The 22963-nt window shown below is 35.4% G+C and overlaps 1 protein-coding gene across 13 annotated transcripts in view; it reads left to right on the top strand.

The window, feature by feature from the left end:
* The window catches only part of BCAS3 (BCAS3 microtubule associated cell migration factor), a 575920-nt gene that overhangs the window by 238933 nt on the left and 314024 nt on the right, over nt 1-22963 (top strand). For 11 of the 13 annotated variants that reach the window (XR_007473338.1, XM_049701671.1, XM_033431625.2 and 8 more), the window contains exons 17-20: nt 9056-9100; nt 17105-17229; nt 19223-19388; nt 21353-21453. Coding sequence is in view for 12 of the 13 variants with exons in the window: in XM_049701671.1 (XP_049557628.1) it covers nt 9056-9100; nt 17105-17229; nt 19223-19388; nt 21353-21453 (437 nt within the window). In the remaining variant the exon portion in view is untranslated. The remainder of the gene's footprint in view (nt 1-9055; nt 9101-17104; nt 17230-19222; nt 19389-21352; nt 21454-22963) is intronic. The other 2 variants (XM_049701670.1, XM_033431619.2) reach the window with 1 other exon arrangement.

The raw sequence follows: 22963 nt of genomic DNA on the forward strand, positions 1-22963 counted from the left end.
TGCTGTATCATTATGTTTTAATATTGTTGTGCTAGGTGGTGAAGTGTTTACAGAAGCTGCTTTTGTAAGAAGAAATACTCATTCTCCAGGATGAGGCCTTTTAGCTCCAGATTTCACCATTACACTGAAATTGACCCTCTATCTAGTGGAGTTGTGTTTGCCTATAAATTCCTGTTTCTGAATGCAGAAATTGAGGTTGTGGTGTATTAAGGGAAAAATACAGCAAACCGAGCTCCCAAATCAGACATCTTATGATACAAATCATTTGCCTGTATTTTTAAAAATTGATATCAGCTTTTTAACTCTTCATTAGTAGTGTAATTTAAATAGAATTTTTACCTCCCTTTCCCCTTATTTAGTTTCTTTATTTTAAAATAAGTTAAATAAGAGTGGCTATGGATAGTAAAGGGGTTATGAACTTATATTTACAGGTGGCTCATTGTTTTCTTTGTGTAATGATACATTTCTGGGATGTAGAATCAAATAAAAATGAGACTAAATCTTGAATCATAATCTTAAAAGTTATTTTTTCACTCACAGAAGTCAGTCAGTACATAAATATACCTTCTTGATCCAACCCAGCATTGTAGAATTCTACGAAGTGTTTGTCAGTCTTTCCTGAATCTAAGAATCTAACCTCAAAATTGTTCCTCTTGATTTTAATTTTACCACTAAGATCCTAAATGAAGTTCTATGCCTGAAATCACGTGATCTTAGAGTTTAATTCAAAATATTTGTGGGGAGGTTGAAAAGTGAGTTTACTTCTGTATATATTTGAAACTTTCCATAATAAAAAGATAAACTGTATCACACACTCTTTCACTGTCTCTCTTGCTACTCTTTCTCTCTCTCTTTAGTTGGGTAGAAACTATTAATCATCTGGTGTCTTCCTGTACTACCATACTTTATGAACTTAGATAACTTCTGTGTTTCCTTTTCTTGTTAAAAACTTGGTCACAGGGCTTCCCTGGTGGCGCAGTGGTTGAGAGTCTGCCTGCCGATGCAGGGGACGCGGGTTCGTGCCCCGGTCTGGGAGGATCCCACATGCCACGGAGTGGCTGGGCCAGTGAGCCATGGCTGCAGAGCCTGCGCGTCCGGAGCCTGTGCTCCTCAGCAGGAGAGGCAAAAAATTAAAAAAACTTGGTCACAATTCCTAGATTTTCAGAGCACGTGTATTATGTTCCCTTATATTCTAGACAGTTTAATAATTATTTATTAATGAATTAAGTGATAGGAATTTGAATTGTGTGCTTTGAAATTAATATTAGTTCAAGATACATGTATCTTATTAGTTACTGGGCTTTTTTTTTTTTAACATCTTTATTAGAGTATAATTGCTTTACAATGGTGTGTTAGTTTCAGCTTTATAACAAAGTGCATCAGCTATACATATACATATATCCCCATATCTCCTCCCTCTTTACTGGGCTTTTTATCTCAGATCTCATACCATTTTATTTTTTCCAAAGTTTTGAATTCTTTTTGGCATGTCCCCTATCTTGGAGTGTTTAGAAGGAATAATTACTGCTTGTCCCACAGTGAGTCCTTGGCTTTTAAATTTTAAACGTTTTGATAGAGATTCATTCAAACTTACCAAAAAAAGTTACAAGACCAGTAAAAGGAATTCCTGTATACCCACATTTCCCAAATGTTAGCAGTTTAACATATTTGCCTTATCATTTATCTTTTCTCCCTCGGCACACACATACACACATGCACACACACATCCACCAAAAGCTCATTTTATTAGTATTTTTTTCTTCTATATGGTTGTTTTCTGTAATGAATTCTCTACTATGGCAGAGCTTTAGTGCTCCATAAATTACCCCACCCACTCTTCTTTTTTTCCCTCCCCTCCTACTATTCTTTTTTCCCCTTCCTATTAACAAAGATTACAGTGACCAAAAACACCTTGATGATAGTATTCATAACTTATGCTTGCCTATGGCTAGGTTACAAGACTTAATACCCTTAAGCCATTTTCTTAAGGGTTTGTTGATTATATTTAGAAATTGCTATTGTGACTTTACTTATAATTCTTATAGTACTACTGTAAGTCACCCAAATATTTGGTCATAGAATTTTTAGAATATAGTTTGTGGTTTTATTATCTTAACATTTAGCATTTTCATTGAAATACATGTATTTTGCCTAACCAAAAGTAATATTTTTTCGGGGAGAGTAAGATATATTCCCTAAATTTCCATTTTTGACATACGCTGAGATTTGAAGCACATCCCAGATATTTTTATATCATTGGATTTCTCCCATTAGATAGTAAGGTTATATTTATGTCATTTTTATTAAGAAAAAAAATTTTTTTTTACTGTGACCAGTTCGCAAGCTGCCCTTAGCTCACTTGCGTTATTTCCATCAAATTTTATATATTCACTGAGAATTTTGATTGCCACATTAAGGTCACCAGAGTGAAGAGCAAACAGGCTTTTAATTTTCCAGGTCATTGTGGAAATCCTGATTTACTCTGTGCTTCAGTGAAATGCCTTTCCTAACATTTTAAAGATAAAATTAACAGAAGTATTTGACATGAATTATGTAGAAAGAGAACACAGAGCTGACTCATTTATAGACATGTAAGTTCAAATATACCTGATAATATATCTAGTAAAATATATATTATTTGTTCCATGTCCTAGATATTTGGCATAATGGCATGAAATAAACATTAAAAATCATATTTCTAGCATAGAGATTTCCAAGGATTGCTTAGGATCCTATATTTAAATAACCGAATTTAGATGGAAGCCTTAACTCAGACCTTCAGGGGATAGATGTGTACTTACCGTGTTTCATGTCTGCCCTCTTATTTTTGGAAATATAGGTCCCTGAAAGCCTGTGCAGTGTCAGGGACCATCTGTCTTATTCGAAGACATTTGCAAGGCCAGTAGAACTACAAATGGCAAAAGACAGATGTATTTGCACCTTCACATTCTGTACCTTGAAGCAGCACTGGGAGGAAATAAGGCCTGTTTTGGCAACAGCTGTTGCTTAACCTGATTGTAGTACACACTGGTGAAGGCAAAAGATGTGCTAAGAATCTTTTGGTTTAACAGTCACTCATTCAAACAAAACCCATTTCTTCCAGTCTGAGACTGGAGGATTGGAAGGACCTCCATCATGTTTTTATCATGTGTGAATAAGTGTAGTTTTCATCTATTAAAAGTGAAACTGGGTGCTAAGGGATTGCTCATTGTTTTGGAGTGTAAAGTTTTTGTAGTAGGGATTTACTAAGCAATAGTCCATAGATGTTTGGTTGCGTTAATTTTTAATGCTTCCTATGTAAAAACTTACTAAATAGATAATTTTCATCAATATGCTTAATTTTTTGTACATCAAATCTAAAATTATTAACATATACACATCTTTTTGTGGGCACAAGCAGGGAACAGTACATTTCAAAAAGTGGTCAGGGGACTTCCTTGGTGGTGCAGTGGTTAAGAATCCACCTGCCAATGCAGGGGACATGGGTTCGAGAGCCAACACAGCCATACATACATACATAAATATAAATAAATAATTAATTAATAAAAAGAACAATGTATGTGGAATGTGCAAAAAAAGAGTGGTCAGAGTAATTTCATGGGAATAAAAATATAGAAATTGGGAATGAAGTTACTTCCTTGCCCTTAACTAGCTGAGGTTTTTGGTGAAGTAAACCTGGTATGACTTGTTGTCTTTCGTAGGTTTCCTTTTTCTTAAATCGAGCAGCTTTTTGCTCCTTCTTCCCTCCCCCCCATTTTTGTATTTATTCATTTCTGTGTGAGCAATTCGAGCTAGGTATTAGGAACTTTTGGCCTGACCCTGTAGAAGTAGATAATGTAGTAAAAGAATACTGACTTAGGAGTCTGAAGCTCTGGTTTCACATCTTGGTTGTCCTAGGTAAATTTCTTCATCTGAAAAATGAAAGTTTGTATGTATGGATTATTATCTGTCATACTTACAGTGTATGAATTCCCACCAGGTGTTTGATCCTGTTACCTACTTTCTAAGCCTCATTCATTGCTGTGCCCTAGGCCAGTGCTTCGCAAGAGCTCCATTTAGAAGACATAGATGATTATTCTTATTTAGAAATGGAAGCATTTAATAGCATTTATTTGATTATCTGTAATTGAAATTTGTAGACTAAATCTGCCGTCAGAGCTTGCTAAGTGAATAAATGACATTGGCATATAGTCCTTGAGGAAGGTCTATTCCTCCTAATTCAGTTAGGTCTGCCTTGGCTTATTTAGACGCTTTGACCTGAGCCCCAAATGTTATAGGTGAAGTTCTAAGAGTTAAATGGGTAAGATTTGGAGAAAGAGTCCCCAGATACAGTAGCAAATGGTAATTCTCCACCTCCCAGCCCTGTCTTATCTATGTGTTATTTCTTTTTTTTGTGTGTGTGTGGCACGCAGTCCTCTCACTGTTGTGGCCTCTCCCGTTGTGGAGCACAGGCTCCGGAAGCGCAGGCTCAGCGGCCATGGCCCATGGGCCCAGCCGCTCCGCGGCATATGGGATCCTCCCGGACCGGGGCAGGAACCCGTGTCCCCTGCATCAGCAGGTGGACTCTCAACCACTGCGCCACCAGGGAAGCCCTATGTGTTATTTCTTGATAGCTAAGCTGTGTATGTTTGGTTCCAGATATAAAGTAATTGATAATGTATTTTCATTAGGGTGGCTATGTCTACATGTGCAATATACATATATAGTTTGAGTTTTCAGTTTTTGTACTAAATCAGTAGAATCCTTAAACCACTCCATAGTTTGTTCCCTTTTACCATAAATCTGTGGATTTGGGGGGGATGGGAGCGGTGAGGGGATTAAGTCTCCTATATACTGTAATACAAGTCAGTAAGCATTACTTTCTATAGAAATTTGACAATCTGTGTGTACTATTCTAGTCTCTCTTCTGCCACATCTGGCAGAATTTGAACATTAGTGTTTTTCTAATGAAAATCTTGACCTTGTAATTTAAATTTGCATGTTGAACGTACCTCAGATTAGACAATTTATCTGTATATTTCAGCTTGAATTTGCCTTCAGATCAATAATTTGAGAGCCAATAATGCCATAGGTCTCTGTAGTAGTGAGTGGTTAAAATTAAATTAATGAAAAATTTAAAGTAATACTTGAAAATGATGTGAGGACTGATCTGCTTGCATCCACGTAGGAAATGTGTGTCTATCAAAGATGCTGCTTAACAGGGGGCATAGAGAGTGTAGCAGAGTCATTAGGGTTCCTGGAATATTTTGTTAGAGAATACGGCTTTACTTTACAATTTACACATAATGTTGTATAGCCCTTTCTCTGTTCATTATGTTTTATATTTATATGGGCTCTTTCTGATGTCTGTTAAGTGATAGTGCTTGAATTCTCATAGGACATGATCAATTGGAAAATAGGACTTTCAGAGATTTTTTTTAGTTTCCATAACTCTGAAGATGATGAAATCTAATCATTATTAATGCCTTTCAGCACTAGAGTCAAGTTATAAAAGATTTTACCATGTTCAAATCAAATCTAGATTTACTTTTCCCTTACATATAAAAAAAAAAGTCTTCACATTTGTCTTGTTTTTAGCTAGTAAGACCAAAGCTTTTGTGGTACTGTGTGGCCTTTGAAAAAATGAATCAGAGTTTAAAGAGTTACATAGCATTAATGATTTGATATAAAGCACAATTCCTAACTGTCTTCTGACAGTCTCCAGAAGAAACCGTTTGAGAGCGAAAGGCAAAGTCACTCTATGCTGGACTAGCATTTCTGTATTTTTAGTCCCTTGGCCAGCCCTGATGTTTTTCAATCAGAATTCAGCTTAAAAAGGACATAATCATGACTTAAGTGGATAGGTTTTATATGGATTGTTCAACCTGCTGAAACTTAATAGTGTTTGGAAAACACACAAATTCTTAATACCTGAATAGGATAATTTGAGTTGCATTTGTTAATTCAGACCATTTAAATTCCCTATACACTCTTACTCACACGCTCTCTTCCTCCTTTGAGTCACGCCCTGTAAAACTACAGCTGCGGGATTTTGGAGAGGAGCGGAAAGTCATAGGTGAAGACAGCTGGATCATGGACTGGGCCTTTGTGACTTTATATTTTCATTCTTTCCCTACTGAGGAAAGATGAAGCGGGCACATTTCAAAAGAACAGCTGACACCACCCATGCAAAGTCAGTAGTTACGTCAGTCCCTCTAATTCGTTGGAGTTTGTGGCTCTTCTTTTACATGTATGTGGCAGAGGTCCAGTTTGTCGGAACGAGTAAGAAGTGGGTGAGTACAGATTGGGACCATGCCAAATGTACGTGCTGAAGCGGGTCCTCACCCTGTTTCCCCAACCCCTGTTTTCTCCTTGAGCTGCGTCAGCCTGTAGATCCTTATTTGGCTAAAGAAGGATGGCTTGTAACTCACACAACCGAGTTATGTTGTGAACAGTGAGGACTGTGTTGTCTTTAAACTTGATCACACTGCTGTTTAGTGCAGGCCTGTTTGCTACAGTGTCTGGAGGGTTAACAGTGCATTTTGAGATTGTGGGGTTGTAGAAATCTTGTTGGTAACATGCTGCTACTGTCCGGGAAGGAAAATCTAGGATATTTAAAAAAAAAAAACAACAAAACACCAAAAACTTGTGTTTAATTTGTTTGGCTAATATGTTTCTTTTTTATATATAAGGAAATTTAAACTTGGAAAAAGGTATTTACTAGCTCTGTAGGTGGGAACATCAGCTGGTCTTTCGAAATGTAGAAACTTAATTTTGTTTCATTTTTGTTTGATTTTGGGGGTCAATCAGAAGCCTTTTAAGTCATAAAGGATTAAGATAAAACTTTCAAATTCTTTACAGTGAATCAGTTGTATTCTGATATTTGGAATGAGGTGGGAGACTGTCTAGCTTCTGTGCAATATATGCTAAAGAGCAACTCATGCCCAGGCGTTCCAGACAAGTGCTTCTGTCAGAATCGTTTGAACTATTTGATTAATTCAGGTGTCTGCCTAAGGAAGAAAATGAAAGGGAGTTGGGTAGTATGTGCCAACAATAACTTCTTCATTTTGGTGGTATTTGTGGGCATACGGAAATGTGTTGAACTTTCCATTTTCTGATCCTTTTTTTATGGCGTCACGGTGCTGTTGAGACATTGGAGTCTTCACGTGGTCACACTTATTTAAAATGGTGTTTCTCAAAGTTCCGGGTGAGCTCCAGTAACATTTTGTTTCTGATGTAATTAGTGAATCATGAAATCAAGACAAGGGGATCATGGCTAACTTTTTTTTCATTAATGAACTAGAATATAATAGAATGTAATTTCGCTACTGGTTCTGCAAACTAACAGCCTTGGCATTATCTAGGAGCTTGTTAGAAATATAGAATCCAAGGCCCCACTCAGACCTACCTACCCTGTCATTATATGCAACAATCTTCACTGTAACTAAATCCCAACATTAATGTTTACAAAACGTTGAAATAGAGAATAATAAAGTTGATTACACACCAAAAAAACCCACATTCATTAAATTGTTTCAATTTGCGTGTGTTCATGTACATACCAGCTTACACGTTAATACATTTGTCTCTCAGTATCCAAAGGGGGTTGGTTCCCACCCCGTGCCAAAATCGTGGATGCTCAGGTTCCTTATATGAAATGGCTTAGTATTTGCATATAACCTACACACATCTACCCATATATCTTAAATCATTTCTAAATTGTAAATAGTTGCTGGTGCACAGCAAGTTTTGCGTTTTGGAACTTTCTTTTTTTTTGATCTATAGTTGTTTGTGGATGTGGGCCCTATGGATATGGAAGGCCAACTGTATATTTCTGTGGGTCATAGTCAAAAAATTTTTGAAATACATTGTTTTAGATGTGGATGATGACATCTGAATGATGACATTTCTCTGATTGTGGTCTTATCATTAACTGTGGGAGAGATTTCCTTGCTTTGTATTGACATCATCTCTAAAGTTTTCTTTTCCAATATTTCTGTCTTCCAACTCACTCTTTCTTCTAATAGTATCTTGCTTTTCTGTTCCCTTTTTCATATCTTCTGTTCTTCAGTCCTCAGAATTGTACTCAGTTTTGTGAATATGCTCAGTTCACTGGGAGATTGGTGCTAATAAGCATGATTTGTCTTTTTTAATGTTTCCTAGCACCAAAATTGAAGAAGAAAATTACCAAGTTATGCAGTGCTCTTTCCTTCTCAGTTTATTATGTCTTCCTTCCAAATGTCAGATGCAACAGCAATATTTTGTTCTGTGTGCAAATATGCATAGCATGTCTTAAATGCTGTGAACAGAATATTAAGAAATATGTGTAACATTGAAGTCTGCCTTTGTATCCCCAGCTGTATTTAAAGCAAGCAGTTGTAGCTTTAGTTTCCTGTATTCCAACCTAGCCCAGTGTAGGCCAGATAGAGGAAGCTAACCTCTTCTATCATTATTAAGAGTAATGCTAACTTCCTGGAATGTGACCCTAAAATGGAAGTAAATCATACCACAGACTTGGTTTTAGTGTTAGTTCCTTTGACCAGCAATATGCAGTTCAACTTACTGTAATTAAGCAGCTTAGAAAATATGTACTTTCTTTCTGTGGCTCTGAGACTACAACTGGTGAACAGCAAACAATGCTTATCAAATTTTTATTGAGTCGCCTTTCGCTAGTTTTAAACATTTCGTGTCACACAACCACACATCTATCGCTACTGGTCCCACTCTTTTCTCCATCCAATTATTCCATTTAACTTGTACTTTGTTTTAAAGGGCCTCTGAAGTGGATTTTATTTTATTTTACCTTAGGAACCCTACAGGGGTGCTCCAGAAAAGGGGGAGAAATAGAGCATTTTGAAATCTCTAACCCTGTGAAAATTAAGGGCCTTGTTACTGCACATCATTCTATTTATTGGTTATATCAGACTTGTTAGTATCTATGGCAGGATTGCAAACGATTACTAATTTTTTAAGTTATTTTATCCATACTCTTTAACAGTATAATAAACATGTATTTGTTAATGTTACATGAGTTTTCCTCTAATTTTTTGTGCGTTTTCCCCCCTTTTCCATGAAGGCCTTATCTGTTTGGAGCGGGGTGTTTTTCCATAAAAGCTCCATGGTGAGTCCCAGTTCAGTCCAGCATGCCTAATTCATTTGCTGTACTCTCAGAAAGTAACTCTGTTTTGTACTTTGTTTTCAGTTGCATGGCCTGATCACAGATAGATGCACCGAATTACTGAGTAATTTGTAGATGGGATGTGAATGTTGGTGTTTAAGCTTTAAAAGATTAGTTTTCTTGGTTTCACTTCATTTCTTGAAAAGTCACATAAAAAATCATAGATTAATATTTAAAAAAATAGAAATTAGAAGAATTCTCATAATAATGCTAGTATATATCATAAGACAAAGGCTAACACCCAAGTTTAAAGCTTTGAGTATTTTAGTGATAGAAATTCCCTACATGACATGCTGAACATTTGCAGACAAGATTTATTTTGAAATGTAAATATATTTAAGGTATCCTAAAAATACCCTATAAATTTTTACTGCATTTTATTTGGTGCCAAAGGAACAAGAGTCAGTTCTGTTTTGAGTAGTTTAGGTAGTTATGGAGCTACATGAGGAAATTTGTATTTCATATAAAACCTCCTAAGTAACTTATTATTTCGAGTTATTAGCACCTCCCCACCATAGCTTATTTAGTAAACTCTTATGTAAGACTGCATAAAATACAACTTTTGTCAGTCTTAGACATGGTGATCATAGAAAAGAAACAGTATGTTTAATACTTTTATGTAAAGGTATGAAATAGAATATATTTAGAACCTGGTATAATATATTTAGCACAATAGTTAAGAGTCAGGGGACTTCCCTGGTGGTCCAGTGGTTAAGACTTCACCTTCCAGTGCAGGGGGTGCAGGTTCGATCCCTGGTCGGGAAGCTAAGATCCCACATGCCTCGTGGCCAAAATACCAAAACATAAAACAGACTATTGTAACAAATTCAATAAAGACTTTAAAAATGGTCCACATCAAAAAAAACTTAAAAAAAAAAAAGAGGGCTCCAGAATCAGACTGCCTAGGTCTTAAATCCCAGCTTACACACTTACTGCCTATATGATCTTGGGCAATTTTCTAAAACCTCTCTTTATCTTAGTTTCCTTATCTCCATTAAATGGAGTTACCAGTAGCACCTACCTCATAGGTTTATTATGAGGAGTTAATGAACCGACAATATAAATTGCTTAGAACAGTGCCTGGCACATAATAAGAGCTCAGTAAATGCTCGCTGCTACTGCTATGATTTCTTTTCTGCTTTAAGGGGAAAATTCCATTTTTGAAAAGTAGTTTCTTTAAGTTAGATCATGGTTTTTTTTTCATTTTTGTTTTTGTCTGTTTTGCTTTTAAGAGTGAGTGAGCCCAAAAAGAAGTTTTGGTTAATGTAAGTTATATCAATTTTATAAATTTAGTCAGAATACATGTATGTGCAGTTCTCATAACTGCTCTTGGGACTTGCTCATACTGTCCCATTATACTAGGAGAAAACCTTCCAATCATTTTTCTCTTGGACAAAAAGAAACTTAAAAATTTGACACAAACTAATTTCAGTGTTCATATGCCACAGGAACATCTGAAAATTTCATTGTCGTATTAGAATAGGGTGATAAATCATCATAAAAATTTCCTCTTTGAAATGCAGCATCAAAATTAGGATATAGATTGTGAAACTATTGTAAACAAAATCAGGGTATACAGGAATAAAAATTCCCTGAAAGTCAACCTTCATTCTTTGTGTTAACCGGATTTCTTCCAAAACAAATAAAATACATGGATCTTACTCAGGAGCTTATAGTGAACAGTTGATTTTTAAATGCCAGATTCAACATATGACAACATTTCTTTGTAGACTCAATTTAGAATTAAATTCCATCTTCAGATAAATTTCTCATTCTAAGTACAAAGAAAAAAGTTTTCGTATGTTAATAAAGATTGAAGTTTTAGCGTAGAAGTAAAGATAGAATGACGAACATTGTATGTGAAATAAGAAAAGCCCATGCCTTCAACAGCTTATGTGCTCCTCAAATTTAAGCAAAAGTACTTGTCAACCAGAAATGATTTGAGGTTGAAACAAGATTAAAAGAGCCAGATTAAAGAAAGGGATATATGAAATATAGTAGACTTTTAAATCATTGCTTGTCTTTTAGAAGACTGCTTTGTGGTTTGTTTGATGCCATCGTTAGCTCACAAGAAACTCGTTTTTAGTCACTTATACTAGCCTAAAAGAGCCTCCTTTAAAATACGTTCCTTTACTGGTGGTGCATGTTTTTCCCATTAAGATCTTAATGAAACCTCAAATTAAGGCAGCAAAATGAATATAAATTTGACAACTTCTTCCATGTTGTTTATAAGAGCTTCTTTGTTTTAAGAGTTTTTACTATTTTTTCATGCTATTTAGCATTCAACCTGAGAATGTTTTTATTTACTGTTTTGAAATAAAACATTATGCTAAATAAAGTTATTTATTTCATCAGGGTTATAGGACTTCCAATATAGGATAATATTTGTATTTTGGAAGAATATGAAAATTTTATAGTTCCTCTTAAAATGTTATGTAAGTTTCATACAAATTTTTTTTATAAATTTTCATTTGAAACATTTATATTTGGCTAAGATTTTAGTTTTGTTTGATCACAGTTTCTACTAATTCTTCATTCTTTGATAAACTGTTTTAATTATTTAAATTCAGGCAGTTTCAGATGAGTCAGTTTATAATAATATCTTTTCCTTTGACAACCAAATAAGCTTGTTGGAAAGTTAACTATGCAGACCATCTTCGACACTTTAGCCATTTTCTACATTCTGGAGATTATGTATTCTCTAGGATTTATGAATTTAAATAATGGCATAAAATGATGTAAGAATCACACACATGATACAGTTTTTAATGCAGAAATTTTAAGAGAAATAGCCATTGTGAAATTTTAAAAATGAATTTTGCTTTCAATATTACAAATAAGTAACAAGTTTTTATCGAGCTCCTAGTCGGCATGTAGTATCATGTTTACACTATTGCTATTTTTGATTTTCTTAGCAAAAGAAAAAATATATGCACAACAGTGTAGACAAGAGGTAGTCCATTTGAATATATCTTTGTAGTGTATAAGGTTAATTTTAAAGAAGAGTTAAAACTTACATGTCAAATTATGTTTGAAGTTTTAATTAGCACCGAGTCTTCAATCTGTTTATAAATAGCTAATTTAAATTAATCTTGTTATTCTGAGAATATTGAAAAAAATAATATAATTTCCTTTTTAGAAGCAAAGACTTATATGGAGAGGAGAATCTTATCTGGCAGGTTTACAGAAATCTCATATCTTTAAGAATAATTTGTGATAGAATAATTTTAGATATATTATCAATATCTTTTTAAAAAATAAATACTTTCGGGCTTCCCTGGTGGCGCAGTGGTTGAGAGTCTGCCTGCCGATGCAGGGGACACGGGTTCGTGCCCCGGTCCAGGAAGATCCCACATGCCGCGAAGCGGCTGGGCCCGTGAGCCATGGCCGCTGAGCCTGCGCGTCCGGAGCCTGTGCTCCGCAATGGGAGAGGCCACAACAGTGAGAGGCCCGCGTACCGCAAAAAAAAAAAAAAAAAAAAAAATAAATAAATAAATAAATAAATACTTTCATTTTCCCTCTTAGTTTTTATTTTAGAATACACAGTTGAGAATGAGAGAAAACTGCTGAATTCCTTTTGAAAGCCCAGTCATAGTGAGGAGCATAAAGAAAAGTTTTTCTTCCTTAACACAAAGACGTAATACCACTTGTAATTCTTACATCAATATTGTGTCTAAGATTTAAACTGAAATATTGACTGTACCCTTATGTTTTAGGGAAGGAAAGAAAACGGTGCTTCTATCTCAGTTTAGCTCTTTTCCATGCTTGTGTCCTAAACAAGGCACTGGACCTCATTGTTGCTTTTCATGCCATCCACAGATTCACCACTTGTATCCTATTTTATAGAACATAGTAAAATTATCCAGATAGACATAATTTTTCTATAATTTTAAAGCCGATATCGTTAGAGTTTTGCTTTTTTTTTTTTTTTTTCTTTTCTGTTTGCAGTAGAGTGTGGAGGAAAAGAAAACAGGCAAGAGAAATTCAATATGTTTCTCTGACTGAATTATATAATACAGAAAAAGCCAATGGGTAGCTTCAATAGTCTTCGTAAATATTTTTAAAGATGTCATCGTGTTAATGTCCGTAGAACATCTGATGGCATTAAAAATGATTCTCATTCTATGGTTAGATGGTTAGGTCTCCCAGAAGAAATGACAAAATGTTAAACTCCTGAGTTTTAATTCAGCACCTTATTTGCTGTTGTTTTTTTCATCGTACATTAATTTTACTTTTGATTATGTTGTCTCTTGTCTCAAGTTTAGTAAATGTGATGTTTTCTGATGTGGTGAAGGTTGAATTCATTCCATAGTTCTTTATGTTTTGCTCACAAGTTAAGGCAAATTTTTCTTTTAATTTTTGAACATGGGGTTATGTATGGCTCAGGAGGGTAAAGAGCAGGAGTTCTCAGTGGAAAGGAGTCCACCAGCACTATCAGTATGTTTTGTACTCATTTATAACCACAACACAATTGAATTTCTGGACCCCCATATACATTGAAAATTTTTATTTTTTATATCAATTATTAATTTAATAAATTAATAAACACCCAGAGGTATTCGTTTATACTTGCAAATGTCTTGTAATAGGATTTATTGTCTCTTTCAGAGGATAAAGGGAGATATTGAGAGGAAGAAAGAAAAAAAGGCTAGTACTGGAATGCTTTCCTAAAATGGTTGGGTCACCAGTCTATAAGTGAGCATGATTTGCAAGGCTAGCACTTTTCTCTTTTGTTCCTTTCACGTATGTATCATTTTTCAATGTTTTATCTTTCTGCCGACAAAAGGTGATTTTGCAATAGAAATATTCTGGGTCATTGTGGAAAAAGTTCAGTTCTGCTTCCACCCAACATTCCTGGTCTTGGTCTTTTAAAATTTTAGGATAAAGGGCAAATTGAATCAATGTTAAATTTTCTCCCTTTGGGTATTTTGTATAGAAAATACTTTAATAATAATAATCTTTTCTTTAGATTATTTCTCCTTTTTATTTTTCTGAAAATCTTGTACACATAGCACATATTTTAAATTTCTATTTTGCTTAAATACCACAGTCATTCCAAAGGTAGGTTGATGATAGAAACAACTTGTTATGAATATGTTCACCAAATATGCTAAATACCCAATACACAGCACTGTGTCATGCAGGAGGTAGCAAGTTATTTTCAGGGATAAAAACCTTTTAATTACTTATTAAACACAAACTTGTACTAATGTGATTTATGAAGGCCCTATCAGAAGAACAAGAAGAAATAATGAAGTATAAGAATAAAAATGAACATTTTTTCATAATTTTAAGAATACTTTTAACCTAAGATACTTATTCTCTGCAGGAGATAATGAGTTTATGTAAATTGATACTGTGTTGGTGCTTTTTAGTTGTGTGTTCAGAAGCTGAGTTATGTATAACATTAAAGAAGCCTAAAAGACTTTAGCTTTTGACATTAACTGATTAGACTGTAAGCTAATAAACATACAAAATATATATATTTGCTTGGCTAAAGACTAAATTGATTATTATATTACAAAGGTAGCTAAGTGGCCCAGTAGCAACTTTTAAAATCTATTTAGGATGCATTCCGTAGATGCACCATAGACTCTCTTAAGAAGTGGCATGCTACTTGTTTTCTGTCTTGTTGTTTTTACCACATGATTTAAAAACAAAAACAAAAGTAGCATTCATTAATTTGCAAAGAACTTTGAACTTGTACATTTTGTGGGATCATTGTTGCTTGATGGTGATTCTAGTAAAAACATAGTCACACAGTTGAAACACCTTTCAAAAAATTTTGGAATGTTTTTTTCCTCTCTCCTCTGCCTTCCAGCCTCCAAAAACTGACCAATGGAAGTTAAAAGATGCTAGTTACAGGAACTTACAGCATTTCAGTGATGGAAATAAAGGCTTTGAAGCAAAATTTACATTCTAAGGTAGTACAACAGAGAGCATCATAACCAGAAAGAACAATTCTGGTGCCGGTTACCCAGAAACCAAGGGAAGGTGCTTGTTTGTTCAGGTGTAGGTGGAGGGGAGTCTTCTCTTCTGTTGGTTTTGCAAAGGTTATTGCAGCTGTGGCAAATGCAGCAAGGAAAACGTGAAATTGTTGGTAGAAACAGATGCATTTTCTTACAGAAACTTAAAAATAAAAAAACTGTCATTTTATTCCCTATCAGTGGAAGTCTGACTGTGACTAGTGTTGGTGATTTAGGCATGGATGTGATTTTTATGGGTAATAACTTGTTGTGTTTAGGAAATGTTAACGATGGAAAGAAGAGGCCTTTGCATATACGGCAATGTGCATTACATGAATTTGGTCAAAGGCAGAGAGACCAAGCAGAGTGGTTTCTGATCCAGACTTTTTGCTTTCCCTACAAGGAAGACATCAAAACAGAAGGCTCAGGAAATAAAATATGTGAGAGAGTATTTCAGGTGTCATAACACCTGGAAAATGAGATTGCTAAAGTGAAGTCTGATTTTTTGAAAATTAGTTGAAGGCTGTGTGCTATACAGGAGATAGCGTTGAGTTCTGTGATATGGGAATTCACAGCGCTTTCTACACGTTACCTAATACAGTGGTTCGTAAACCTGAACGTGTGCCAGAATCTCCTGGAGGGCTATTAAAAACACAGATTGTCATGCCCCACCTCCAGAGCGAGGTGTGGCCTGATGAATATTTGCATGTCTAAGAGGTTCTCAGTGCTACTAGCCAGGGACTACACTTTGAGAACAAATAAAATGCTGTAAACCGTAAAATAACCCTAAGAGGTAGGCATTGCTGTCTTTCTGTTTTATATATTTTATATATTCGTTGTCTGAGCACTGAGAGGTTAAATAACCTAATCAAAATTCACACAGGTAAAAAAGTGGCAGCACTGGGATTCGGATTTGTGTTTCCACCTGACTCCAAAACCCAGTCTTTCTCTGTCTAACCGTACTTCATTAAAAGATAAAGAGATAAAGGATAGTGAGCAAACGAAGGTAGAAATAATGTTATTTGACATTGGAGACTGACTAGCAGCGGCGAAACATTATTCTTGTGCTCCGACTGGGCTGTGATCTTGACCAGTGTACAGTGGGGCTATTTCCTGGTCTACGAGTCAGAGACAATAATACACCATTTCTCTAAGGTGCCTGACAAAATTGCTAAGGAACTTTGGGGCAGTCTTTGACAAATTGGGAGAGAAGAGAGATATAGGATTTGCAAGAAGATGAAAGGTTGATATCAGAAGTCAATGGTATTAGAAGCTGAAAGCTGATTTGGGGAAAACAAAGAGGACAGCAAGTACTTTTTTATGGTAGTTATGTGAAGTAGCAGGAGTTACTTAATGTGTCTTCAAACATAGGAGAAGCAGAATAAAAATTGACCTATCATCTTCACAAATCCACAAAGAAAAAATAAACAAGAAATAGGAAGATCAGTGACTGTAATCGCCCTAGATCTTTAGGTCTACTCACCAGACATTGTCTAACCATACATATATGTCTGAGAGCATTGTCAGGATTCCATTCTGTATCATCTCGTGTTTTCATACATGCTGTCTCCATTCAACTGTATTGTCAGTCCCACATTTTACATATTGAAGTGAACTGATAAACTATTCTATTATCATGAGATGTTTTTGCTGGTTCTACTGTTCCACTTTGAAATATCCAGGGAAATGTTATCTATCTCAAATGGGTTGACTTGGATTTTGCCAGCACATTCTTCAAAAAGAAGCTAATTTTTCTTGGTCTAAGTTGCTATTCCGATAATACTCTGGAGCTTTGAACTAGTTTTACTTTTACTGCAGATCACAGTCTCACAACCACCAGTTATACTTACGGCAAAATGCATGTCCACGTGGGAATGTTTGAATACTTGGGGCAAATTTTAAGGGAAATATGTCATTTTATCAAGGACCATGATTTTATCATGGTAATTTTTCTTTTTTTACTATCGTTTTATTTTTTAAGCAAAGTTAAACCACCTCCACAAATTTCACCCAGCAAATCAATGGGCGGAGAATTTTGCGTGGCTGCGACGTTTGGGACATCCCGATCGTGGTTTGCAAATAATGCAGGTCTGAAAAGAGAAAAAGGTACGTATTTTTATTGAAGTTAAACTTGCCATTTGTAATTTTTGTTTCTTGAGGAAAATTCAGAGCAGTTCTCTTTGAATAATCTTGAGCCCAACAAAAGAAAAAAATTTTCCCACTCAGTTAGCATGTCTCTCCTCAACTATTCAAGTCTCAAGAAGACAGGCTATCCTCTCACTGTAAATGTGGAATAAATTGCCCACTGAGTGTCTTTATTTTGTTTTGCTGGTGACAATATACAGGTGTTCTCAGTGCTGTCAATTGCATGCCATTATATGTAGCTTTTACATTTTTCTCAAACTAATTTCATGCCATTGTCTATAAAGTGTGGAGAGGAAAAACGTTGTTATCCCTATTTTAGAGATGAAGAATTTGAGATCAGTAAGTTTAAATAATTTAGCTAAGATCACTAGTTAGTAGGTTATGGTATCAGAGTTTGAACCCACGTTTTCTAATGCTAAATCTGTCCTTAAAAAATAATCTACAACAGCTCTGCCATGTTATAAATTAAAAGATAAAAACAGGCTCCCACTCAGAAATAAGAATCATCTTTTATGGTGACCGTTGTCCCTTTGAACTTATATAGTGTTGTTGTTGTTTTTTTTTAAATCTCTCCTTTGACCACCAGAGTCAACTTATATAATTACTCTTTTAGTATGTGATTCCTCATTGTTTCTGTTTAGAAAAGAGCGCCTGCATTCGTGGACCAAGTGTTTAATTTTGAGTGTTAAAAATTTCCTCTTATTATTGTGATACTATTAAAGTAGGTCAGAAACCGAGTTGTTAGCGAGGCACTTTTCTGACAGGTTCCACAGGCTGTATTGTTCTTGGCAAAATGGCTCTCCCTTACGCTTAATACTGGCAGTCAGACGTCAGCCCTTTCCCTTGTTATCGCCTTTCAGTGGCCCTTTCCTTGGAAATAGGATCCCAGGCACAGCAGGCTCTTTACCTAAGTGGGAGAGGACACAGTAAAGTATGCAAGCCTTCCATTTTCTTATCCCATCTTTATTTTTTTGTTACCTCCTCAGCTTTAATGATGCTATCGAAATGACTTTTTGTTACTAGTTAAAACCCTCTGTGAAGCTCGATTTCAAATGCTTCTCGCTTCTGTTCTAATTACCCTTTTAACTTGCTACCCCTTTATGTCCCACTACTGGTCATTAGCCATTTTCTCAAAGCAGCTGTAATCCAGTCCTCTGGCATAGAGATAAGGTAACCCACCCAGCATTCATGAGGGATTTTATATGCTCCTAGGTTTACTGTAAAACCCAAGATAGAGGACTAAACCTGGTTTGGTAGTGAGGACATGTGTACTCCTTATAAAGTCATTTGATTAGATCCATATTCAGCACCTGACCTCAAAGTATGACTGGTCTTCATTTGCCGTGGGAGGAAAGAAGGAAGAGGATTGAGAGGAAAGAAGGACAAGGATTTGGGGGAGGAGGACGTGTGTGTGTTTTTCATTTGTCTGTTTGTTTTAATCCAGAAGTTTAAAGGAGGAAGTTTTCTGAGAGAGAGTAGATGAGAAGTTAGGCTGATTTAGGCAAAGGGTCTCTCCTGCAGTTGAGTTGGTGCATCCAGTGTAACTAAATCTTAGTCCATACAGGGTTCCTTTTCTGTCAGTTCTTCCCTGTCCCACCTGATACCATTCGTTTTTCGTAATGTGGGACAAATTACTACACTTCAGGCAAATACAAAAGACTGTATAATATTGTTTGAGCATACTAGAATTTTGAGTATATTTATGTCGTTCTTGAAATAAATTGCTTAAATTTAAAAATATTTTGATAGCATAGAACTTTTCATATTCGTTAGCGTCTACTTATAAGAGACAATTTTTAGGCAAGGAGCAGGCACCATGTGAAAAAGTTCCTGCCTTCTTATTTTCTCTCAGCAACCTCAGGAACGGACTGAAGGGTCAATAACTTGTAAAAATGATGCTGTGCTCCTTTTATGCCAATATCACATATCCAGGATCTGTTTCCCTGTTTTGTAGATCAGTCCAAACAAGTTGTAGTTGAATCCCTCTACATTATTAGCTGCTACGGGAACTTAGTGGAGCACATGATGGAGCCACGACCGCTTAGCACTGCACCCAAGATCAGCGATGACACCCCACTGGAAATGATGACATCTCCCCGAGCCAGCTGGACTCTGGTTAGGTAGTATCTCTTTTTGTTTTTTTGTTTTTTGGGGTTTTTTTTAACAGCTTTGTTGAGATATAAAATATTAAAAGTGTACAATTTGGTAAGGTTTGACAACATATGTATATAGCTGTGAAATCATCCCCATAAGTAACATTATATATATATCCATCACCTCAAATGTTTTCTTATGCCTCTTTCTAATCTCTCACCTGCCCCCCTTTATCCCTACTTCACCCACTGAGCCCCAGGCAACCACTGGTCTGTTCTCTGTCACTATAGATCAGTTTATAATTTCTAGAATTTTATATAAATGGAATCAGAGTGCATAGTCTTTTTGTCTTTTTTCTCCGAGCAAAATTATTTTGGTTTATCCCTGTTGTGTTTTTTTATAATTCATTCCTTTTCTAATTGAGATATAATTTACACGTAATACATATAATACAATTCACCCACTTAAAGTGAATTTTCACTAGGTCGTGCATCCATCACCACAATCAATTTTCATCACCCCCCAAAGAAATCCCGTACCCATTAGCAGTCATCCCCTCCCCGCCCCCATTTTCCTTCAACCCTTCAGCCCTAGGCAACCACCAGTTTATCTCCTGTCTCTGGATTTGCCTACTCTGGACATCTCATATAATTGGAATCATGCAAAATGTGACCTGTTGCATCTGATTTCCTTTACTTAGTATAATGTTTTTAAGGTCCATCCATGTTGCAGCATGTAGCAGAACTTCATTCCTTTTTTATGGCCAAATAATATTCCATTGCATGGATATACCACATGTTGTTTATCCATTCATCAGTTGATGGGCATTTCCACAGTTTAGTTGTCATGAATTATGCTCCTGAGAATATTCATGTACAAATTTTTGTGTGGTCCTATGTATTCAGTTGTCTTTGGTATATGCCTTGGAGAAGACCTGCCTTTGAACTTCTTTCTCCTCACATCTTTGAGTTACCTTTTCTAGGACTTGTTTTTTTTTTCCTATCCCACATAAAGAGCTTTAGTGCTTCCCCTATTTCCAGTCTCATGCTCACTGCAAGTAGAAAGTACATTGAGATAGCCATTATGGGGAATGGAAACTAATATATATAGATTGGAAGGTTTCCTTTAAAGTGATTCCCCAAGATATAATGGCTTATCACTATAAAAATGTTTATTAACAATTAGAGTCCTTCTCAAAAGAACATAATCATTAGAACCTTTGTAATCTAGTATAAAGATGGAGAAATAAGATCTAGGATAAAATCCGTTCAATATAGTGTACAATAGTATAGGAGAGACAGAAAAAATTGGTCCTGACATGTATGGAAGGAAGCAGACAAAAATGGATATGAAAATGATCTCTCTTCTTATGACATTTTAAAATATTCTTATATTGATTTTTGGAGGCTCTACCATTCTTTACTAGTACTTTACTGCACTGGATTGATCTGATCAATATCTTATTTATCAGGCTATTTAGGAATGGGCAGATCTAATTAAAATTACTGCACCATCATTGAAATAAGTGGCTTATTTTGGCATTCAGATGCTAATTAGGTCTTTAATAAGCCAACCATTAACTGCGTTTTTTTAAGCCATTTTTATCTGCTTTTATTTTATTTTAAAATGTATACATATTCTAAGAATAGAGAGCTCTAACAAGTGTCAGAAATTAGGTAAAAATTAGTTGTGACATTTGAATTCCGCACTTCCTCTCTGTTCAGTGTTTTGAATGTCTTGTCTATCGTATTGAAGGGTCGTCTGCTTTAAACTAATATTGGCTGTATGTAATTTGTATGACTCACTGCCACCTTTTATTCTTTCTAAGCAGATGGCCTTGTGTTTCAGGTTTCAGCACTGCAACAAGTTCATTTTAATGATTACAAAGATAGTGTGAGTTTATATCAATGTCTGTAAGTGGTGACAGTGATGGTGATTTACATCCCATCTATTAAGCCTGAATATTAATATTCTTCTGCTGTTTCCTTAGAACTCCTCAATGGAATGAATTGCAACCACCATTTAACGCAAACCACCCTCTGCTCCTCGCTGCAGATGCAGTACAGTATTATCAGTTTCTGCTTGCTGGCCGTGAGTAGTTCTCATTTTTTTTCCTTCCATAGAGTATTTTGAGCTTTCATTTTAAAATGCTGACTTTTAATGCAACCATGCATATTACCACTGGTCCATAGGCCAGAGGCCATAAGTAATCAGACTGAGGCAAGTAAGATATTTAATACAAATGTATACCATAAGCTTTAGCACACATTAAGTATGCCTCTAGCTGTTCACATTCCCTGGCCATGAGATATCTGGTGGGCTCAAAATTTCTTTTAAAAAATGAGGATACTAGGATATAATAAAGTTTCATGAAATTGGAATTTATTTCTGACATGAAAAAAGTTAAGCACTTTTCCTTGTGAAAATTGTATCAGCAGGCTTTTCGCTTTGTAGAATTTTACTTGCAATAATGAAGTAGTGATTCCAGCTCCATCAGGATTTTGTTTGTTTACTTTTATACCTAAGCCCTAACATTTGTAGAGATTGATCTCGATTCTTTTTTTACTTAAGGAGAAAAAATGTAGATTGAACTAGAAACAGCCTTCTTTGTAGGTGAGGCCTGAAAAGATAATTTAATATTTATTATCCAGTTTATGGTCATAGAATTAAAAATTCTTTACAATTATAATCCAGTTTTGTAGAATTCACTGGATCCTTAATTTTACTTGATGGCTCTGAGTACTGCATGTTTTTAAGAAACTTTCTAAAAATCAACAGACATGTTTTTAATGGAGTTTTGTTGAATCAGACTTCATTTCTTGCCTAGCTGTATTATGCAGCATGAAGTAAAATATTTGTGAAACAATTTTATTTTATGTTTATAGTGTGTTATATGTTATACTGGAAACAGAGAAAGTGTATTGACTTTGCTCTAAAGTTACGAAACTCTATAATTGTAACAAATAGTTGGCAGTCTCATTCTCTTGTATAATAGAACTCACTGATTCTTCTTCTTCATGTATTTATTGAGTGACTTCTATGTGTCAGGAACTTGTGGTTTAAATGAGAATAGTATGTTGCTTCTGTCCTCAATGAATTCAGTATCTAATTCAGGAGACAGGTGTTAAAAGATAAAAGGAAATGAGGCAGGTGCATCAGTGAAGGGTTATACATTGAATTATGAGGGCAGTGACTTAAGTTGCCAAAGCTTTCACAGGGGGATAATAGGTAAGTGGTTTTCTGGTTCCAAGAAGCAGAGTACATAAAAGTTGTTAGGGTCTAGGTCATCTAAGCATATATTTAACTCTATCATATGACTTGGAAAATACATGACATTTATGTAATATCAATGTTCACGAGAACATTTCCCCCTACTTCTCAATAGGGGTGAAAATAACTAATTGTTGGATTAAGTGTAGGTAACTTTTTCAGAATTGATATTGGTTTTCTTTGTTTAGTTATTTTGATAGGTCTGCTCAGTAGACAAACAGTAGCAAGTCCCAAATATGTGAGAAAAACATATGGGGGGAAAAATAATAAAAAAGCAACTGTCTCTATTCCTTAATTTTTTTGTTCCAGTGAATTAAGCTGATGGATATGA

This window comes from Orcinus orca, chromosome 19 (genome assembly GCF_937001465.1).
Source record: "Orcinus orca chromosome 19, mOrcOrc1.1, whole genome shotgun sequence".
NCBI classification, from domain to species: Eukaryota; Metazoa; Chordata; class Mammalia; order Artiodactyla; family Delphinidae; genus Orcinus; species Orcinus orca.